Source organism: Scyliorhinus torazame, chromosome X (assembly GCF_047496885.1).
Source record: "Scyliorhinus torazame isolate Kashiwa2021f chromosome X, sScyTor2.1, whole genome shotgun sequence".
NCBI lineage: Eukaryota > Metazoa > Chordata > Chondrichthyes > Carcharhiniformes > Scyliorhinidae > Scyliorhinus > Scyliorhinus torazame.
The window spans coordinates 33,380,688-33,400,462 of record NC_092738.1 but is presented as its reverse complement, the minus strand read 5'-3'; the positions used below and the strand labels follow the sequence as shown (position 1 = coordinate 33,400,462).

Here is a 19,775-nt window from a genome sequence, read left to right as displayed (position 1 = left end):
AGGATTCGGGCTTAGACATGTTTGTCTGTCCATTTTTTCATTGCTGTTTGGCAGCTTTTTAATTGCTCCTCAGTCACATCGCAGGCTGTGAATGGCACACAGAACGCAGATATATAGTCCAACATGGAGACCCCCCCTTCTTCTGTTTTTGAAGTTTCTCTCCTGGATTAGTTTCAGGGGATCCTTCACTTGGTGTCTGTTAACCAATTGAAAAGGGGTAAACCCAGTGGACTCATTCTTGCTGGGAAGCAGAAGACAATCGAGTCCTTTATCCCAGTCGTGAGTACCCGTGACGGTCTGCCCTGATTGGTGTTCTTGGGTTCTAGTGGTACCCCGCTAAAGCTCTTTGTGACTGTGAGTGGTATGCGGAGGAATTTAACTGGGTTACACCCACAACTTCCTGGAACATTCCGGGCATGAAATTTGAGCCTGGATCTGACTGGATCTCAGTGGAAAGCCCATATAGAACATACAGTGCAGAAGGAAGCCATTCAGCCCATCGAGTCTGCACCGACCCACTTAAGCCTTCACCTCCACCCTATCCCTGCAATCCAATAACCCCCTCCTAACCTTTTTGGTCACTAAGGACAATTTACCATGGCCAATCCACCTAACCTGCACGTCTTTGGACTGTGGGAGGAAACCGGAGGAAACCCACGCAGACACGTGGAGAACCCGCACAGACTGTGACCCAGCGGGGAATCGAACCTGGGACCCTGGCGCTGTGAAACCACAGTGCTATCCACTTGTGCTACCGTGCTGCCCACATATTGGGTAAAGAACTATCGTGGCAGAGTAGATCTCAGGGGAATGGCCTCTGGGAGTTGGGTAGCTATGTCCATAATAGTAAGAATGCACTGGCAGCACGCTTTTGTTTTCAGTTGGGGTCCCACACAATCCACGAGTACCTTGCTGATGCAGCTATGGCAATCATAGGTGCAGGTTTACTTGCAGACTGCAGTTTCTCCAATACCCGACAGGTGGGGCAGTTTTTTGCAGAAACTCACTCCATCTTTGTGGAGGCGTGGCCAGCAAAAGTGCTGGGACTTTGCGGGCTTGGGGCTTTTTGTATACCGATATGTGCAGCCATCAGGATTTCGTGAGCCAGCCTCCATATTTCCCCTTGGATACATTGGCGACACTGGTGAATCACTGTCCACTCCTTGTCTGCAGCTCTGTGAGGAGGAGCTTAGTTCATCAGTGCCTCACTTTGAAAGTAATAGCACTCTGCAACTCCCTCCACCTCCGTTTCGGTTTGGGCTGTCTGTGTTTGTCAGGGTTTAGCACCAGGTTGACTTGCTGAGCCGTAACTAAGGGAGACCTATTCATGACATCCTTAGGGTCTTCAAAAGTTGCAAAATAGGTTTTGGATAACCAGATGGCAAGTAGTGCCAGTTTGGCATCTTCTGACAGGGTCAGTTAGGCCATGGACTGGATTACTATGCAGTCAGGGAAAATGCCAGGGACTTTGTTCTGCAGCTGCTCTGTTTCCCTGACCTCACTTGGCTTCTCGATAGCCACTGGAGATGTTACCACTGGCGAGGAACAGGTCGACCCTGCCCATGGGTAGGGTCTTATGTTCCTATGAGAGTGCAGCATTGTTGGACCTGGTTCTGGGGAATAAGTTGACCCCAAGTGGAACAAATGTCAGGGTTCAGTGACCCCTTGCATCATAAGGTTGAAGGTGACCATGGAAAAGGAACAATCCAGAGCAGGGATAATTAATTCCAGGAAAGCCAACTTTGACGGGATGAGAATGCATCAGAGTTGAAATAAAATGTTGGCCCGAAAGACGGTGGCTCAACAATGGGCCACTTTCAAAGGAAAAGTGTTGCAGGTAATGTCAAGGTATATCATCATCACCTCTGGCAGCTATGTAGCACTGCTGTTTCACAGCACCAGGGACCTGGGTTCAATTCCCGGCTTGGGTCACTGTCTGTGCGGAGTCTGCACATCCTCCCCGTGTGTGCGTGGGTTTCCTCCGGGTGCTCCGGTTTCCTCCCACAGTCCAAAGATGTGCAGGTTAGGTGGATTAGCCATGATCAATTGCCCCTTATTGTCCAAAAAGGTTAGCTGGGGTTACTGGATTACGGGGATAGGGTGGAGGCGTGGGCTTAAGTAGGGTGCTCTTTCCAAGGGCCGGTGCAGAGTCGATGAGCCGAATGGCCTACTTCTGCACTGTAGGGATTCTATTCTATGGGTGCTGTGGCCTTGATTAAACTCTTCCCTTTTGATGATCCCTCATAATTCCCTGTTATTTAATTATTGAGGATGGCCTTAGTATATGATCACAGAGCATGTATTTGGTCAATATATGCTTATATGTTCCAAAATCAAACCAAATTAATTTACTTGTTTGTATATTTTCAGTGATTTCAAATGTTTACCACAAAGAAATTGATTCTTAAAGTTGCTCATATTGAGCTCAGTAAAACTACATACTTATAGCAGTCTTTTATGCCAGATGTCTGATCATGTTCACTTCTGACTTTCAGAAGCCTATGATACATAGCTGAATTTTAGGAACACGTTCTTAATAAGTAATGATGCAAAATCCCAGACTGAATTACCATTTAATCTGTGTAATCACCTTTTGTATAATTCCTTTTCTGATGCATGTAGAAATTATTAGATATTATATTTCAAAGTTGTTGCAGCAATGTTATTAAAAACCCTGGTTTAAAATACACACATACTGGGTGTCTGCTAAAGCTGTAGTTAAAGAGTCACAAAAGGGGAGGTAATAATCGACTCTGCCACTTCTTGGTTACAGATAAAGGTTTAATGGAATTGTGTTTTGATTGCTGGAGATTCCCTGGAGTGTAGATAATTTATGAGGGAGTGGTGTTTAGTCCTAGCTAAGGTGGTCATGGACCTTCGTGGTATACAGAGTACGTAATTAATGGAAGGAGCCAGGTCTGAACGTAGTTTTGCAGTCTGCTAGAATATTTGAAGTTTAACAGCTTGATATAGGACCTAAGTCTGACAAAACAAAAGTGTACCAAATATGCTCTTGAAAATAACACTCTTCAAAACTCTACGCAGCTAAGCAAGTAAACCTGTTGTGCTAACCTTATTTATAAGTGGCATTTGAACTGTATTGAGTTGCTTAATTGGAATTAGTGGCAGGTGTAGATAGTAAGTTCAAGTTTTTCCTTTTATTAAACAACTGTTTGTAACTGATAATTATAAAGCTACTTCTTTGATGTTAATGTGGTTAATTCTGTGTTTAAATAACAATTTGTTTTAACATCAAAAGATGCGTATTGCTCAGAGTCATCATTCCTGGAATGAAGTATCCTTTCCTCACAATTTTACAAATTGACCTCAGACCATAAGCACTACTCGAACTACAGCCAAACCAGTGTTTTTTGTTTCAAGGATTTATCCTAACTTCCTAGTTTTTGTAGCTTATTTATAAAACCTAGGGTCCAATCTGCTTCATTAACCGCTTTCTCAACCTATTCTGCCATCGTCAGTGATTTACGCACGTGTATCCCCAGGTCCCTCTGCTCCTGTACCTTTACGATTGCACTATTGATTTTACATTGCCTCTCCCCATTCTTAAAATTAATCACTTCACATTTTTCTGCATCTAATTTCATCTGTCACTTGTCCGCCCATTCCATCAACCGGTCTATATCCTTTTGATGTTCGCCACTGCCGTCCTCGCAGTTCACAATACTACAAGTTTTGTGCCGCCCGCAAATTTTGAGATTGTGCCCTGTACGCCAAGGTCCAGGTCATTAATTTATTAGAAAAAGCAGCAGATCCAACACCGACCCCGAAGGAAACCACGACACATCTTCCTCCAGTCCGAAATACAGACCTTTACTCCGTTTGCTGTCACTCAGCCAATTTTGCACCATGTTGCCACTGACCGTTTATTCCATGAGCTCCAACTTGGTGAGTCAGCACAATAGAGTAGCTTTATTAACCTTGCTCCTCGACACTCACTGCACTCTGATGCTCTGTCCCGTTAACTCCCTCAGCTACAGACTCCTCACCCCTAGGCTCCTTGGAGCAACCAATCCCCTGCCTGCTGTCCTGAGTCATCACTCCTCGATCTTTTTGTATTTATTCCTTCCAATTCCGTTCTTATACCTGTGGATCTCCAGTACTGTTCTGCCTCAAGCCTCAGGCTTTCCCTCTCGCTTTGGCCAATCGGTTGTGGCAGTGACGGATACTTTGACAGGGCAAATTCATTTCAGTTGGGGTCCAATGTTGGGGAAAAAAATAAGTTTAGGGTCTTGCCTACTATCAAACAATAAAAATCTGCAATTAAAATGAATCGTCGATTGTTGTAAAAAAAAAAAAAAAAAAAAACACCTCAGGGAAGGAAATCTGCTATCCTATCCGACATGTGACTCCAGATCCACAGCACAGTAAGAAGTCTTACAACACCAGGTTAAAGTCCAACAGGTTCATTTGGAATCACTCGCTTTTGGAGCACCACTCCTTCCTCAGGTGAGTATAGAGGTAGGTTACACAAACACAGCATATATAGACAAAGCCAATGATGCAAGATGATACTTTGCAGGTAATTAAGTCTTTACAGGTCCAGATGGAACAACTGGAGAGAGGGATAATCACAGGTTAAAGAGGTGTAAATTGTCTCAAGCCAGGACAGTTGGTAGGATTTCGCAAGCCCAGGCCAGATGGTGGGGGGGGGGGGGGGGTGAATGTAATGCGACATGAATCAAAGGTCCCGCTTGAGGACGTACTCATGTGTGCGGAACTTGGCTATAAGTTTCTGCTCAGCGATTCTGCGCTCCTGAAGGCCGCCTTGGAGAACGCTTACCCGAAGATCAGAGGCTGAATGCCCGACTGCTGAAGTGTTCCCCGACTGGAAAGGGACATTCCTGCCTGGTGATTGGCGCGCAATGTCCATTCATCCGTTGTCCCAGCGTTTGCAAGGTCTCACCAATGTACCACGCTTCGGGACACCCTATCCTGCAGCGTATGAGGTAGACAACGTTGGCCGAGTCCATAAGACCATAAGACATAGGAGCAGAATTAGGCCACTCGGCCCATCGAGTCTGCTCCGCCATTCAATCATGGCTGATATTTTCTCATCCCCATTCTCCTGCCTTCTCCCCATAACCCCTGATCCCCTTATTAATCAAGAACCTATCTAACACTGTTTTAAAGACACTCAGTGATTTGGCCTCCACAGCCTTCTGCGGCAAAGAGTTCCACAGATTCACCACCCTCTGGCTGAAGAAATTCCTCCTCATCTCGGTTTTAAAGGATCGTCCCTTCAGTCTGAGATGGTGTCCTCTGGTTCTAGTTTTTCCGACAAGTGGAAACATCCTCTCCACGTCCACTCTATGCAGGCCTCGCAGTGTCCTGTAAGTTTCAATAAGATCCCCCCTCATCCTTCTAAACTCCACCGAGTACAGACCCAGAGTCCTCAACCGTTCCCCATACGACAAGTTCTTCATTCCAGGGATCATTCCTGTGAACCTCCTCTGGACACTTTCCAAGGCCAGCACATCCTTCCTTAGATATGGGGCCCAAAACTGCTCACAATACTCCAAATGGGGTCTGACCAGAGCCTTATACAGCCTCAGAAGTACATCCCTGGTCTTGTATTCTAGCCCTCCCTTCTTAACTGCCGACTGAACCTGCACATTAACCTTAAGAGAATCGTGAACAAGGACTCCCAAGTCCCTTTGTGCTTCTGCTTTCCGAATCATTTCCCCATTTAGAAAATAGTCTATGCCTAAATTCCTCATTCCGAAGTGCATAACCTCACACCTTTCCACATTGTATTTCATCTGTCACTTCATTGCCCGCTCTCCGAGCTTGTCCAAATCCTTCTGCAGCCCCCTTGCTTCCTCAATACTACCTGTCCCTCTACAGATCTTTGTATCATTTGCAAACTTAGCAACAGTGCCTTCAGTACCATCTTCCAGATCATTAATGTACATGTAAAAAGTTGTGGTCCCAGCACTGACCCCTGAGGCACACCACTAGTCACCGGCTGTCATCCTGAATCGTACGAGTATGTACCGCGTACCTGGTGGGTGGTGTTCTCACGTGTAATGGTGGTATCCATGTTGATGATCTGGCACGTCTTGCAGAGATTGCCATGGCAGGGTTGTGTGGTGTCGTGGTCGCTGTTCTAAAGGCTGGGTAGTTTGTTGTTCGTGATTCGAAACACACCTGTTGGACTTTAACCTGGTGTTGTAAGATTTCTTGCTGCGCCCATCCCAGTCCAATGCCAGCATCTCCACATCATGGCTACCATCGACACAGCAATGTGGTTGACTCTCAAATGTCCTCTGAAATAGTCGGCAAACACTCAGTTCAAGGACAATCAGGGACAGGCAATAAATGCAGGCCCAGCCTGCAATGTCCACATCCCACAATAAGACATGTCACAGTAAAGTTTTAAAGTGTTTTGGAAAATTCTTGCCATGACGTTCCATCCTACTAGGCTGATATGTCGATTCTACTTTTAACGGTAGTTAGCATTTCAGTAAATACCGGAGACGAACATTCAAGCTATTGCAGCTCAAGTTGACTGTGATGATGGAAATCAAAGACAAGCTCAGTTTTGCATTTGACTTTGAAGAATTTTACTCTACCTCGTTTAGGAGCCGAGTGCTGATCACACATCATTGTTACAGATTAAAAACAGGTTGAAAATGAAAATACACAGTAACTTCAATAGTTACACTTTGAATTCCATGTTAACTTTACCGTAACAGCTGGTGGCTGGCTTACTCACTCAGAATATAACTTTGGCATAGATAAATTCCACAGTGTTATAAGACTGTAATTTGATCAGAAGCTGTGAGAATAAAGTTCAAGCAGTTTACGAATCTGAATGCCCATGATTAAATGACAGCCTTGCAAACTCAACACTGGTCATTATATACTGCCAAGTTTATTAATAATTTCCCAAACTTTACTGTATTTCACGTGTCAACACTCAATATAGACAGTGATGTAGGTGAAAGGGTGCTGAAGTCCTCAATGCATCATTAAAAGGGGTAGGGTAGTGTGTCGTCGTCATTTACTGGGCTAATAATCCAGAGAACTGGAATTCAAATCTCATCATGGTCGCTTGAGAATTTGAATTCAGTTCAAAAGAAACCTGGAAATGAAACGCTCCGAGATTATCATGGAAACCTAACTGGTCCACAAGTAACCAATTTGGGAAGGAAGCCTGCCAGCCTTACCCGCTCTGGCCTATACGCGACTCCAATCCCTCATCGATGTCGTTGATTCTTCACTGCCGAGCAAGTCACTGAGTTGAATTAAGCTGCTTGTCGTGCTTCAAGGCGATGCTCCATCACCACATTCACACAGCAGCTAAGGATGGGCAATGCAAAATGGATTGCAGCGGCCCCAGGATCATAATCAGAGAAACTCCTCTATTAATGTTCAATCCTGCGAAGACTGAATTAGCTTCTGTTGCTGGAAAATCACAAGATAAGATGCAATGCACTGTGTAGTGCTGACAACACGGCAATCCACTGCTCAAACATTTTGTGATGTGTACTTTACTGTACTTTGCACTGTTAGAATCATTGTTTCACTTCTGTGATGTCACAACTGTAATGTTCTTGTTGGATGGCCAACTTTATATTACAAGAACACTTGGAGCTAAAGCTATAAACGATTTATTAACATTAACTGTGAGTCAAATATATGCAAAACAACAGATGAATAACAGTATGATCGTCCACAAGCAACTTCTCTCCAGCTTCCTCCAGCCAGTCTGAGGTCACCTGACTCAAACATTCACTTATATCCTGAGACTCCTAGTGGTCAGTCAGTGAATTATAGCACAGCTGTGCTATCACCGCAATGATCAACGTGAGAGTTTTTGAGAATGAATACCGAATTGCAATAAACTCCAGCCGGCAAAAACAATTGTCTAACAGTGAGATTGAAGCTGCAATTGAACCCTTGCATAGGTTCACAGACCACTTTAAATTTACATGGAACACTAGACTGGCACTACGTACCCTAATTATGAATGGTCACCCAAATACACTCACTCAATATGGTCACCAGCAGGACGGGTAGGTGCCATACACTATACTTTCTTAATGATTAGACAAAAACACAACCTCACCTCCATCTCAAAAGTGCAACAGCTTCTGGGGGAACTTTTGACAAAACACTGGACATCTCAAAGTGCTTTACAACCAGTGAAGTACTTTAAAAGCCAGACTGAGAGACAATCAGAAGCTAACAAAGGAGAACAAGGTCATACACACACGTGCCTAACAACCTGGATAACCTGTCCACAGACACGAGATCTTAGAGACGGAACTCAATCCCATAGTTCCTGCCAATGAAACAAACTTTCAAAGTTCACCTTAAATTATGAGGAGATTCTGTATTTCTGCAAAGGAAAGTCTTTACCTGGGGTTATTTTTCAGTGTATTTACTAGAAACTCGTGCAGATCAATTCCGGTGGAATCCGTATATTCTTGACTAGAATCTGTTAAAAGGAACACAAATTTGTTGCATTAACAAAAGTAGTTATCTTTCAGAAAATATGTAGGCAGCCTTTTTTCTATTATTTTGCTCCTTTTAATAATAATAATAATCTTTTATTAGTGTCACACGTAGGTTTACATTAACACTGCAATGAAGTTACTGTGAAAAGCCCCTAGTCGCCACATTCCGGTGCCTGTTCGGGTCACAGAGGGAGAATTCAGAATGTCCAATTCATCTAACAGCACGTCTTTCGGGACTTGTGGGAGGAAACCGGAGCACCCGGAGGAAACCCACGCAGACACGGGGAGAACGTGCAGAGTCCGCACAGACAGTGACGCAAGCTGGGAATCGAACCTGGGACTCTGGCGCTGTGAAGCAACAGTGCTAACCACTGTGCTACCGTGCAGCCCCATGCGATCATACTTTAAAGTAACCTTACTGCTCCATGATTGCTATTGATGCTGTCCTGCATTAGCTGTCAGGGGTTGAGAGGCAAGAATGAGAACTCAGCCACTTCAAGGAATGTGCTTGCAGCAAACATGGGCAGCACTACAACAGAGTTCAAACGTCACTTGTAACTGGGAGCAGAATGCTTAGAAATTGGAAGTTCAAGCAACAGGATGTGGATTTGTAACCAGTTTGCCATGAGGAAAACGTTCCATCCCGACTACTCCATCCATGACTAATTGCATTTATACATTCTTTTATCATAGAAAAACATCCCGAGGCACTTCACGTAGGCATGATCAAAAATCGGTGGATTTTCATCCAAAGGCAATATTGGGAAGGACCGAGAAGAATTTGCTCAATGTAGGTTTTAAGGAGACTCTCTCAAAGAAGGAAAGTGGGGCGGGATGGTTTATGGCGAAAAAGGTAGAGCTTAGCACTTGTTGAAGAGTCAAGGAGGCGTCACCAAGGCTCAAGGAGTAAATTAAATGGTGTGAGAATGTTTTCCCCGTTTCCTCATAGTTGAAATGAAATGAAAATCGCTTATTGTCACAAGTCGGCTTCAAATGAAGTTACTGTGAAAAGCCCCTAGTCGCCACATTCCGGCGCCTGTTCGGGGAGGCTGTTCGGGGAGGCTGTTTGAGTGACGTGTCAGTATTTTGCAGCAACCTATCTACTGTTTCAGCACTCTATAGAAAAAGTAGTAAAGCATCACATCGGGCCTTATCTGAAGTGACATTAGGGTAAATTTATTTTATGAACCACTACAAAGGTATGTGATCCCGGCATGCCAACATTCTGTGGTGCAGTAAGCTCACTAGTGCTGTTTATAGTGAACAAGCGGAAATGTTTACGCTGTCTCCAACATTGCCGCTTCACTACACAATTCTGCCATTTTATACAAGGCGCCTCTGATAATGAAAAAGGTAAACAAAGGGCAGGAGGAGCCCAGCTTGGATCAATCGGTCGAGCAGAGTTCGCTGATCACAAGTCAGGAGATTGACATTTTATCACAGCATCTGCGAGCAAGAAAGAGGTAGGCTTTTAAAAAATTATCCTTTGGAAAGGCAACATCTGTGAGGGCAGGTGAAGGGTCAGCTGGAAGGTCCACCCTGGCCAAAGAGCTTGCCCACACATCTGTGCTGAATTTGCCAATGTGGCACTAAATCAGTACAGCACTGGGCAGCACGGTGGCGCAGTAGTGAGCACTGCTGCCTCACGGCCCCGAGGTCCCAGGTTCGATCCCGGCTCTGGGTCACTGTCCGTGTGAGTTTGCACATTCTCCCTGTGTCTGCGTGGGTCTCACCCCCACAACCCAAAGATGTGCAGGGTACGTGGATTGGCCACGCTAAATTGTCCCTTAATTGGAAAAAAAGAATTGGGTACTCTTTAAAAAAAAAAGATTGAAATCAGTACAGCATTCCTAAGCTAAGGAGGTCAAACAAAAAGGAAATTGGCTACTCCTCATAAGCACCACTGCTTTAAGGGCAGAAAGGGGGAATAATATTAAGTCAACAATTTGCATTTATAAAACACCTTAAATGTAGAAATGCACATACTGCACGTCACAGGTGTTGCAATGCCAAAAATGGACACAAAGTCAAATGGAGATAAAAGGATGGATGTTCAAAAACAGAGTCAGAGGTGGGTTCAGAGAGCTTCATAAAGCAGGAGAAGGAAGTGGGAAGGCAGAGATATTCAGAGAGGGAATTCCAGGCGGCTGAAGGCACGCCTGCTAACATACAGCAGATGTGGCTGAAAACCTCAAGTGGGAGGAAGAGCATGCTCCAGGATAGGAAGGAAGGGAGGCGAGGGAGAGATTTAAACATGAGGATGAGAATTCAGGGAGCTGAAAGCTGATACAGTTGAGTGGAACTTGGTGCAGGACAGGATACAGGCAGCATTTTGCACAAGCTGAGGTTTACGGAGATTCGGAGGGTCATTGGAGCAGTCAAGCTCGGAGGGTGGTGATGGCGACATAGATGAGGATTTCAGAAGGTGGGCTAAGGATGGGGCAATGTTATGGAGGTGCAAATTAGGAAATGTGATGAAGAAGGTATGCTATCAGGAGTTCAGTTCAGCATCTAATAGAGTGGCACGGTGACATTGGCATTGTAGATTCTTCTGAATAATGATTAAATATTTCCCAGTGACAATTCTTCCAAAGCCTTTATCCTTGTATTAAAGGTTTACCCGCAAAGGGCAGTTCCACAATATATGTGCATACAGGACTAATGATTACAAGAATTTGGGTGCAAATACTTTTAAAGACTTATTACCTGCAATTAATTTAATCAAAATGCCCAAAATTTTGAACACAACTTTTGCAGCTACCTTTTCCTAAAATGCGTGAGAGAATTTGAGGGCTAGTGAAAAAATCCTCATTCTCAGAACTCCATGATTAATAAACTGAATTTTCAATGAACAAAAACCTTGCATTAAACATTGCCTATATATAACACAGCTTCTTTTGTTATTTCCAGTTTATCTTTTGTTGCCATGTAAATCTACATAATGTTCGTTTTGTTATTTGTGCTTTTACTGGCAATTATTCCCAAGGCCCGAGTTCTCAGCCTTGCCCCTCGCCTGAGGTGTGGTGATCCTCAGGTTAAATCGTCACCAGTCAGCTCTCCCCCTCAAAGGGAAACAGGTTTGTTTCAAACACTAGCTTTCGGAGCACTGCTCCTTCCTCAGGTGAATGAAGAGGTGTGTTCCAGAAACATATGTATAGACAAAGTCAAAGATGCAAGACAATGCTTTGAATGCGAGCATTTGCAGGTAATTACAGATGTTTCAGGTTGCGTGGTCTTTACAGATCCAGAGATGGGGTAACCCCAGGTTAAAGAGGTGTGAATTGTGTCAAGCCAGGACAGTTGGTAGGATTTCGCAGGCCAGATGGTGGGGGATGAATGTAATGTGACATGAATCCCAGGTCCCGGTTGAGGCCGCACTCATGTGCACGGAACTTGGCTGTAAGTTTCTGCTTGGCGATTTTGCGTTGTCGCGGGTCCTGAAGGCCGCCTTGGAGAACGCTTACCCGGGGAATGGAATATAAAAGAAGGGGTGTTTTATTGTAGTTGTACAAGGCCTTGGCGAGACCACATCTGGAGTACCGTGTACAATTTTGGCCTCCTTAATTCAGAAAGTATGTGAATGCATGAGAAGGAGATCAGAGAGGATTCACTCAACTGAACCCTGGAATGAAGGGGCTATCTTATGAGGAAAGGTTGGACAGGTTGGGCCTGTATCCACTGGCGTTTAGAAGAATGAGAGGTGATTTTATGCAAGATTCTGAGGGGGTTTGACAGGGCGAATGTTGAGTGGATGTTCCCTCTTGTGGGAGAGACTAGAACTAGTTTAAAAATGTGGGTCTCCCGAGGTTAGCAGAATTTCTTTTCTCGGAGGGTCACGGGCCTTTTCCCCAGAGAGCAGTGGAGGCAGGATCACTGAATATTTTTAAGTTTGAGCTGGATAGATGCTTCACTGACAAGGGAACCAAGTTTATATGACCATATTTACCCACTGAACCAATTTACCTACTGAACCATTTTAACCACGGAAGGCCTCGTTGACCATTTTAAGATGGGCACTGGGTAAAAAAGTGGGTTGAAGCACAAAGACCTTTCACTTCTGTGACATGAACTTATCTCCAGTGATGGGTTCAAGGCCTCTTTTCTAAAAGTTGCGAGGGATCTTTGTGAAATTAGACCTGCTCAGGCAAGTTACCCATAAGCATTAAAGAAAAAACTGTCAACATTGCAGCAATGTCCAAAATCCGATAAAGATGACGGGGTGAAAAAGAGGAAATAGCCCAACGACCCAGGCAGAGGTGCTCTGGAGATCGGTTTACGACTCATTTTTGAAGCAGAGCTACCCTGTATGTGACCTGTGCTAAATCAGGCCTGGGGATGCTTGATGCTAACGCAGGGTGACAAAAGTAGTACAGGGCTTTGTCCAAAACAGGCATTTGTAACTAGGATGATTGCAAAGTCAACAAAAATTCCGATTTATGTTCTGCAACAGAAACAAAGTGAACTTCTTGAAACATTCTACTGCAGTACTATTCAACAGGAGCAAACCTTAACCACTAGTGACCTAACTTTACCAGACTACTACAAAATGGACAACAGATGTAATGACAACATTGTATTCTTATTCCGACGGACTCTGAAAACGCTCCATATATATCCACAAATACCTCACACATAATTATACGGATTCAAACAGCTTGTACACTTTTTCACTTCCCTCTTCCTTTAATTTTTGAGACTACATTTTGTGTCATCTGCAAAAGAAAAACTGTAAAAGGGCAAAGTCTAAACCTCAAGAGGACAGACAGGCGAAACGGACGGCATGATGGATGAAATTAAATTTCGGGAGGGGTGAAGTCAGACAATTTGGTAAGACGAATGAGGCGCAAGATAAATAAACGGATACAATTCTAAAAGGGGGTGCAAAATCACAGATCAGAAGTATTTGGGCATGTTGAGAAAAAATGATTAAAAATGCAAACAGGATCCTGGGCTTCACAAATAGGGGCTGGTTTAGCACACTGGGCTAAATCGCTGGCTTTTAAAGCAGACCAAGGCAGGTCAGCAGCACGGTTCAATTCCTGTACCAGCCTCCCCGAACAGGCGCCGGAATGTGGCGACTAGGGCTTTTCACAGTAACTTCATTTGAAGCCGACTTGTGACAATAAGCGATTTTCATTTCATTTTCAAATAGAGGCAGAGAGCACAAACGCAAGAAAGCTACAAAGAACTTTTAGAAAGCCGTCAATTGGAGTATTGTATCCAATTCTGGACATGACATGTTAGGAAAGGCGTGGAGACTTTAAAGGGGGTGCAGAAAAGTGTTCTGAAAATAGTTCCAGGAATGAGGGGCTTCGGTTATGTTTGTACATATTCAGTTCAGATGGGAGAAACGCGGAGAAACAGTTCAGATGGGAGAAACGTGATGGGAGAAGCTAGCTGTTTGCTTTAAGGTTGAGAGATTTTATAGAGGTGTTCAAAATCATGAGGGGTCCCGAGAGAGAGTAGATAGAGGCAAAAACGTTCCCATTGGCCAAAGGGTTGAGAACCAGAGGGCACCGATCGAAGATGGTTCATAAAAGACACAAATGCGGATAGAGGAGAAAATTTAGAAGTGAATACGTGATTCGGACCTGGAATGCACTGTCTGAAAGTGGTGGAGGCAGATTCAATCAGGCTGTGTGGATACAACGGGCCAAGTGGCTGGCTTCTGTGCTGTAACTATCCTATGGTTCTATAAAGATTGGTTTTAGACAATGCTTTTAAACAGTGCACACTCATTTGACTTCAATTAGTAAATGCGTTGTTAAAACTTTGAGCTAAATCTCCTGTCTGACCAGCGAGGAAGCTAGCTTCTGACCTCTTGACAGCATTTTTTTCGGTACTTTCTCCAGCTTCTCTTTCTTTTCCTCGTCTTCTTTCTCAGAGCCATCCTTTGAGGGCCTTTCTTCTTCTTTATCAGAAGGGCAAGTGAACTGGAGTTGGATAACATCCTGGAAAGTACAGTAGAGGCATAGGTCACAGAGCAATGCAAACTAACTGGGTCATAAGCAGGCAACAGCGGGATGCAATAAATCTCTCCACCAGCAAGGACCACAAGGCAGCTTCCCGGATCACACGCATGTTTAACATCAGCCCAGGAAATAAAATAAATACACTGGGGGATAGAGTTGCAGATCTCTTGGATGTACCAACACAATTTGGCAGCTAGACTCTGCTGGGTTATTTGACAGGGCCCTAGGGGTAAACTTTGGTTGGTGTGCAGTGCCAATCAGTAACAGCAGAAAAATCAGTATTGCCTCATGCCAATGACCACAATCATCTTCCTTTGATGTCTCCATTAAATCACCAGGTTTGGCTCATGGCTGACCGTGGCTAGCTTTGCAGCTTTGGATTGGGAGGGGTCAGAATCCATTTGCTTCGGTGCTCGGAGGTTCTGAGAGATTCAGGTCGAATACAATTGGAACAGCAATTACCTTTTTGTTCCTGTGATTCTTTGATTTCCCCCTCCTCCAATTAATTCAATTATGCATAATACATGACTTTTCGATCCCAAATCTTTCCGATGAATCCAGACCCAAATCCCAAGGCCATATGTCAGCAGTCGAGTGTTTGTGGGCTACCAAAACCAGCAGCAGTACGAATTAGCCGGGCACAGTTAATGCAGTGCTTAAAGTCTTCGGCACATTAGGAAATCAACACTGCATTGATCTGCAAGTAGTGTCATTAGGTAGCCAACTAGTGAGGGTTAATGACCAAATCTCGTTATATTAACTAACCTGACCGCCAATTGCTGCAGGATTTGTAAAGAATATTTACTGCTATGTCTTGAAAGGAGCAGAAATGCTCTGTCGGGTTTCTGCATTGAAGGAAGGCAACAGGCCGAGTTTCTGATGATTGAAAGCCAGCAAATCAGTGCATGGTTTCCCCACAAAGAATCCATGACTGGATTAACTCCTCCAGTGTGTGGGAGACGCGGAATAAAGAAATGCCATTTTTACACATTTTTAACCTATTCATGGGATGGTGGCTGACTTTGCCCATTCAGCCTCTTGCAAACTGCATTTCTCCGTTCATTTTACCTGGATTTCCTGAGGCCCATCACATGTGAACGGGTGGGAAGATTCTTCACACACAGCAAGGCTTCGCACCAGTTTTAACTTGGAATTGGACTGAAAGGAACAAGAGAAAAATCCTTTCAAAGGTACTGAGAGAACACATGGAAATCGGAGGCATGCCTTGGTTTTGACAACCCTGCTGATTCTCATCACTCTTATTCGGTTATTATTTCACGGGATCTGGACATCACCGGCAAGGCTAGCGTTTTATGCCAATCCTAATTCTCCTGGAGAAGGCAGTGGTGAGCCACCTTCTTGACCCACTGTAGACCATGTGACACAGATGCAGGCACAGTGCTGTTAGCTAAAGAGTTCCTGGGGTTTTGAACCAGCGATGAAGGAGGAAGGGGTATGATTTGGAGGGGAACTTACAGGTGGTAGTACATCCCATTTTCACAGTAACTTCATTGGAGTGTTAATGTAAGCCTACTTGTGACAACAATAAAGATTATTATTATGTGACTACTACCCTAGTTTTTCTATTTGGTAATAATGCTAAAGTGAGGTTTAATACTCCGAAAGGTTCATTGTAATATCTAATTCAGATCAAACCACAAAATGAATCTGGGATTTTGGCTCAGTATGGTTTTAGTACCACACAATGCTTAATCACTGAGCCATTGAGTTCAAAAGAAATCCAACAGGCCAATTAAAGTTGTTGCTCCACAGCTAGCCGGAATGACATTCATGATGGTTCCCAGGATCCCATGGGAGCTTTCCACTGTTCACCTATGGCCTTGGCCATCTTGGCCCGATGACCTACCATCTCCTCCGTTTTACTGTTCAAGTTACCTTGGCTCGAACAATAGGTCCATTGCAGCACAAGCTGCTAGTTTAAACCAATACAGCTCAGACACCGACTATGCCTGTGCGCTCTGCCTTCCTCACCGAGCTCTGGGTCTTTCCTCAAATTTAGCTTCACACTCTTGTACTCCCCTCAACATGAAGACTACATTTCTGCACTGGACTTAGCTGATCTGCTCTTTATATTTTCAAAGCCTACCTTGCTGTTTTTTTCCTACTAAGCCTGCTGTCAGTGGCCTATTGATTCTAAAACTTCACCTAGTCTGTTCCTGGTCAGAACTTCACTCCCCCTAGCCCACCTTTTGACCTCCGAGAATCATAGAATCCCTATTCGGCCCATCGAGTCTGCACTGGCCCTCCGAAAGAGCACCCTACCCGGGCGCACTTCCCTGCCTATCCCTCCCTATCCCCGTAACCTAACCTGCACATCCCTGGACACAAAGGGACAATTTAGCATGGCCAATCCACCAAACCTGACCATCTTTGGACTCAGGTGTCCTCCAAATTTGCCATCATCTTTCTGATCTGCAGACCTCTCGGATCTTCATTCGTATGGACATCCCGCCAATGGTGCATCAACCTACACTCTCCCCTTCAAATAGCTTCCTGACTTCACTCACCCTCAACACGTGTCGCTCAGCTTGTACAACAGTTCCAGATCATCATGCTGACTGCACCCTACCTGCATCAACTTTGCCCCATAACAGAGCCTTTGACTTTAACTCTGGACTCTCCCTTATTGCCTCTTCTCTGTTCTCCATTTACGAACAGGACACATGTACTCTAATAATTGCTATGCAACCAGGCCAATGCAACCCAATTTCCCATGTCCATCCGTGTACACATTTTGCCTACCACTCCATTTCTACATTTTTGTCCCTATTTTTAAAAACATAAATCCTTTTCTCTTCACCTCTTCCTGGAGCCCTCTCTTCGATCTATCTTCACTTTCCTCTGTTCACTTCTCCCCTTTCAGGTTCCCTGCCCTCCCAAATCTCTCCCCCCATCCTTCTGTGCTCCTCCACTCCCTACTCTCTTGCTGTCATCCCAGGCTCGACTCCCTCTTTAGATGAGCCTATACATTCCCTCTCTGCCTTTCTTCACGTCCTTTGACGTGCTTTTCAAGGCACTCTCACTACTAACAGCAACCCCCAACTGCCCCATCCCACTTTTCCATTGACCGTCCTGCCCAGTGTGCCTGAGGACCAACTTGGCCAATATCCTACCTGCCCAACTCATCCTCCCATTGCTGGCCCTGTGGACTCTGCCTGTGGATCAGCTCTCACTGCATCTCCCTCCAGAATGTCCATTCACTTGTCATCTATGGAAGTATTGTGGATGATCACACCGACATCATGGCCCTAATGGAAAACTAGCTGATGGTGATGACCCCCCTCCCCCCAATCAGGCCAGATTTTCCAGCACACACTTCAACATGACTGACATGGTGAACGTGTGGATCTTATCACCAGGTCATACTTTGGCCTGACCTCCTACTCCTCTGGCATCCCACTCACCTCTCACTCAAAACTCCTCGTTCTCTACCATCCTCCCAAATGAGCACAATATAACATTTTCTCATAGCTTCCCTTCCTCAGTCTCTGCATAACAACTTCTAATCCCCGGCGATTAATCGGCAGCTCGCTCATCATGTTCCCGCTCCTCTGAGCTCACTCCCCTCTTGTCCTCCCTGAATTGCTCCTTCCATTTGGTGAGGGACAGAATTTTAAGGGTTGATTTGTTTGCATATATCATTTAATCTTACTTTAAACATCAACTTGCAGCTTATTTCAGTCTTAGTGGCTACTAGTGGCAGCGGCACAGTTAGTTCATTATGTGGCTGACTAGTTAGAACTGGTTCCCTCGTTAGCAGGAATTCCAGCGAGTATAAACACAGGCAGCTTCACTCACTCACAGAATAGGGAGCACAGAGGCCAGCACGATACACTTAACACGGTGATGTTGGTGAGAGAATTCGATGCAGTGAAGGAAGAGATGCTGCACTGGTCTTTCACAGAAAACGGTGTGATCCGAGTACGGGTGAGGGTGAGACCCAAGTGGAAGTCCAGAGGCGGCTAGGTGATTGGTTCGTGAATTTTAACATGACCTTTTCTCTCTAAATTAGGGCAGTCGTTTTAACCAGGACCAGGAAAATAGGAGTGCTGCACTAAAAGTATAGCATAACTAGTCAAACTACTTGATTTAAAAAAAGAATGTTGAATAAATACTTTACTTAAACAAACAAAATATGGATAATCTAAGATCTGGCAGAGCAGATTACAGAATGACAGACTTTGCGGACAGCAAGACTCTCCTGAGCAAACACATCTGGAGAAGATATCTCCAGCTTAAATCTCTCCAGTTTCGAGTAACTGAACTGGAGTGAGTTACAGAGACTCCAACACAGTTGTTGCTGCTTAGTTTTATCCAGAATACAGTCACTGCCCAGGTGAAAATGCAGGTTCAGGACAGGAAATACAAAAGCAAAATACTGTCCATGGTGGAAATGGGAAATATGAACAGAAAATGCTGGAAATACTCAGCAGGTCAGGCAGCGGCTGTGGAGCGAGCAACAAGAGCTATTTTTTCAGATTGATGACCTTTCAACAGAGGGTGATTATCGATCTGAAATGTTGGCGGAATTCTCCATTCTTTTTGTCGAATACGCAGTGGCGCCCTTCCGCTGATTGGAATGGCAGGAACTTGCTCCCAACTCCACGCTTGATCTCATTAATTATGCGCAAGCATCTCTCCGAATCGCCTGGCTGATTCAACAACTCGCCTTCAGCTGGTGTGTCCGAAGGTCCGGGCGTCATAGTTAAACGCCAGTGCAACACATACTCTCTCCAGCCCACCCATATCCACAAGGCCCTGCAGGGTGTCTGGAACCCAGAGGCAAAAGACTAGCAGCCTCAAGAAGAAGTCTGCACCCTAATTCAACCACCATGCCCTTGTGGTTTTGATTTGACGGGCCCAGGCACAGAAGCATGTCCTCTACTCTGAGGAATGGCTCGAGGAAGCACAGCACCCTCACCTCTCTGGCCTGTGAGGCCTTCACCGGGAGGTCAGTGTGGCTGGAAACCACGCCCAAAGCACCACTTAGTGCAGGAAGCACATGAATGATTTAATCTCCTCCGTCAGGGCAAGTCTAAGTCCTCTCTCAATTCCCTCCACTATCAAATTCTCAACATTGCAACACATACTTTAACAGCCACTCTCTGCATGGGTCTCACACATCTATCAGCGGGAGACACATATCAATACTCACTCTCTCACAGACACCATCCCATCGATCATGTTGCTCACACTCCATCCTCTGGCCCTTCTGGGGAGGGCTCACCTCACACACGGCACATACTGGAAAGACCCAGAGGCAAAGAAATTGAGGGTTGCCGTCACCTTCAAAGCCATT

The 19,775-nt window shown here is 44.9% G+C and overlaps 1 protein-coding gene across 6 annotated transcripts in view; it reads right to left on the bottom strand.

The window, feature by feature from the left end:
- Positions 1–19,775, bottom strand: part of r3hdm2 (R3H domain containing 2) — a 325,172-nt gene that overhangs the window by 144,199 nt on the left and 161,198 nt on the right. For all 6 annotated transcript variants that reach the window (XM_072494033.1, XM_072494029.1, XM_072494034.1 and 3 more), the window contains 3 exons: positions 15,524–15,613; positions 14,302–14,434; positions 8,386–8,464 (listed from right to left, as the gene is read on the bottom strand). In XM_072494033.1, the coding sequence (XP_072350134.1) occupies positions 8,386–8,464; positions 14,302–14,434; positions 15,524–15,613 (302 nt within the window). The remainder of the gene's footprint in view (positions 1–8,385; positions 8,465–14,301; positions 14,435–15,523; positions 15,614–19,775) is intronic.